Here is a 1,658-nt window from a genome sequence, read left to right as displayed (position 1 = left end):
ATCGTTTCCAATGGGTTTTCTTTCTCTTATCCTATACCCAGTGTTTCTCAGCTGAAAAGAAAACTTGGTCTCTTCCTTGTGTGATCCAAAGCCCGTTTATCAGCTACAATTCTAGCATTAGCACCAGGAGATTGGAGGAGACGCAGATAACCTTTTAAAGACTGATACAGAGTTAAATGCAATCACTCTCATCCTTTAAAAACAAGTAAAGGCATGAAACAAAACATTATAAAATTATTTGCTTCCTCCTGCACATAACTTAAAAGTTACCAGCTAACCGCCAGCATACCACTGACCTTTGGCTTGGAACCAAGGGCTTTAGGGAAAAACTAAAGGTAGACATATTTTTAGAACTCAATATGATTAATTTACAAAAGCCTGATTTTTTTTTTCCTGAAGACTGATAAAATATGTTCCAATTTCAAGTACTGAAGGATAAAACCACATCTCAGAATAATTAAGCTGTTAGTCTTGATTACAAATGGAAGGAAGCAATACTCATTTCTTGGACTGACTGAGGTGGTAAATGGCTCTCTTTCTGCTTGTGGAACAACAGTGATGGAATCACCAAATTATAATTTACAGTTATAGGTTCCAGAGTTCGTTGTAGCCAACTTCTCTCTTCCAAATGAGAGAAAGAAATCCCCCCAAATTAGTCCTGATCACACAGGTAATGTCTGTATAAACTGATCCCAGCATTGCCAAAGCCATCAGCTGGAGCCACTGGCAAAGAAAAGTTTCGGCTGCTCCACCTGGCACCAACTATTCATCTCTCAAGGACCAAATGCCAATCGCTAGAATGATCCATAGGCAACCTCCAAACTGAGGACAAAGGCAATGAAAGAGATCTAAAACGAAGACCCCAATAATTCCTGCATCATCGGGCCTAAGGGATCCTGGGAAGAGTTAAAATCCAGGCGTGCCGAGTCTGCGGTTTCTCATTAAGCCAGCTGAGACCCAAGCCGGGACAGCTAACACTTTCGGATCCACAGAGAAGCCACACAGGACAAGAATACACTGAGTTTCCAATCTCCTGTGACACCTCAAGTGCAAGGAGATAAAGACAGAGAGATGTCTGTGGGAAGGAGAGAGGGTGTTAAGAAAACGGATCAGAAATTCCTAAAGGTCCGAGAGAACCGTCTCCAGGCCTCTTCCTAAAACTTGCAAACCTGGGTCTGTGTGTGCCAACAGGACAGCAGGGAGGGGCTGGACTCGTGTCTGGGCGCGCTCCCGGACACTGCTGAGCCAACTGCAAGGCAGATGAGATCGGAAGAGCAAAATGGGGCCGGGGCGGAGGCGGGGTTGGGGGGCACCTGGAGGGTACTTGGTGGGGGGTCTTACTTTTGTAGCTCGTCGCCCAGGGCTGGTAGCCGTAGTAGCCGGTGATGCGCAGGATCCGCTCCTCGATGGACGTGAGCCCCACGGGCCCGCTGGTGAGGTCCTCCACCGAGCGCGACCATTTCAGATCCTCCTTAATCGCCTCGTCCACCACCAAGTATTTGAGCTGCCGGAGCTGGGGGCTGATGTCGGACAGTCTCCGGGGGCTGACGTCCGGTGACCTCCTCATGCCACTGAGGCCGCGGGCAGATTGGTAGGGAGGGACAGAAGGGGCGGGGGAGAATGTGGGTGAGATCCCAGGGCTAGCGGGCGCAGCCGGG

The 1,658-nt window shown here is 48.7% G+C and overlaps 1 protein-coding gene across 1 annotated transcript in view; it reads right to left on the bottom strand.

The window, feature by feature from the left end:
* The window catches only part of SLC35F3 (solute carrier family 35, member F3), a 448,640-nt gene extending 447,073 nt beyond the window's left edge, over nucleotides 1-1,567 (bottom strand). Inside the window, exon 1 of the mRNA XM_010860130.1 lies at nucleotides 1,342-1,567. Coding sequence (XP_010858432.1) covers nucleotides 1,342-1,567 — 226 coding nt within the window. The remainder of the gene's footprint in view (nucleotides 1-1,341) is intronic.
* Between the last annotated feature and the right edge of the window lie 91 nt (nucleotides 1,568-1,658).

This window comes from Bison bison, unplaced genomic scaffold (assembly GCF_000754665.1).
Source record: "Bison bison bison isolate TAMUID 2011002044 unplaced genomic scaffold, Bison_UMD1.0 scf7180017864462, whole genome shotgun sequence".
Classification (NCBI taxonomy): domain Eukaryota; kingdom Metazoa; phylum Chordata; class Mammalia; order Artiodactyla; family Bovidae; genus Bison; species Bison bison.
This window is presented reverse-complemented; position numbering and strand designations above follow the sequence as displayed.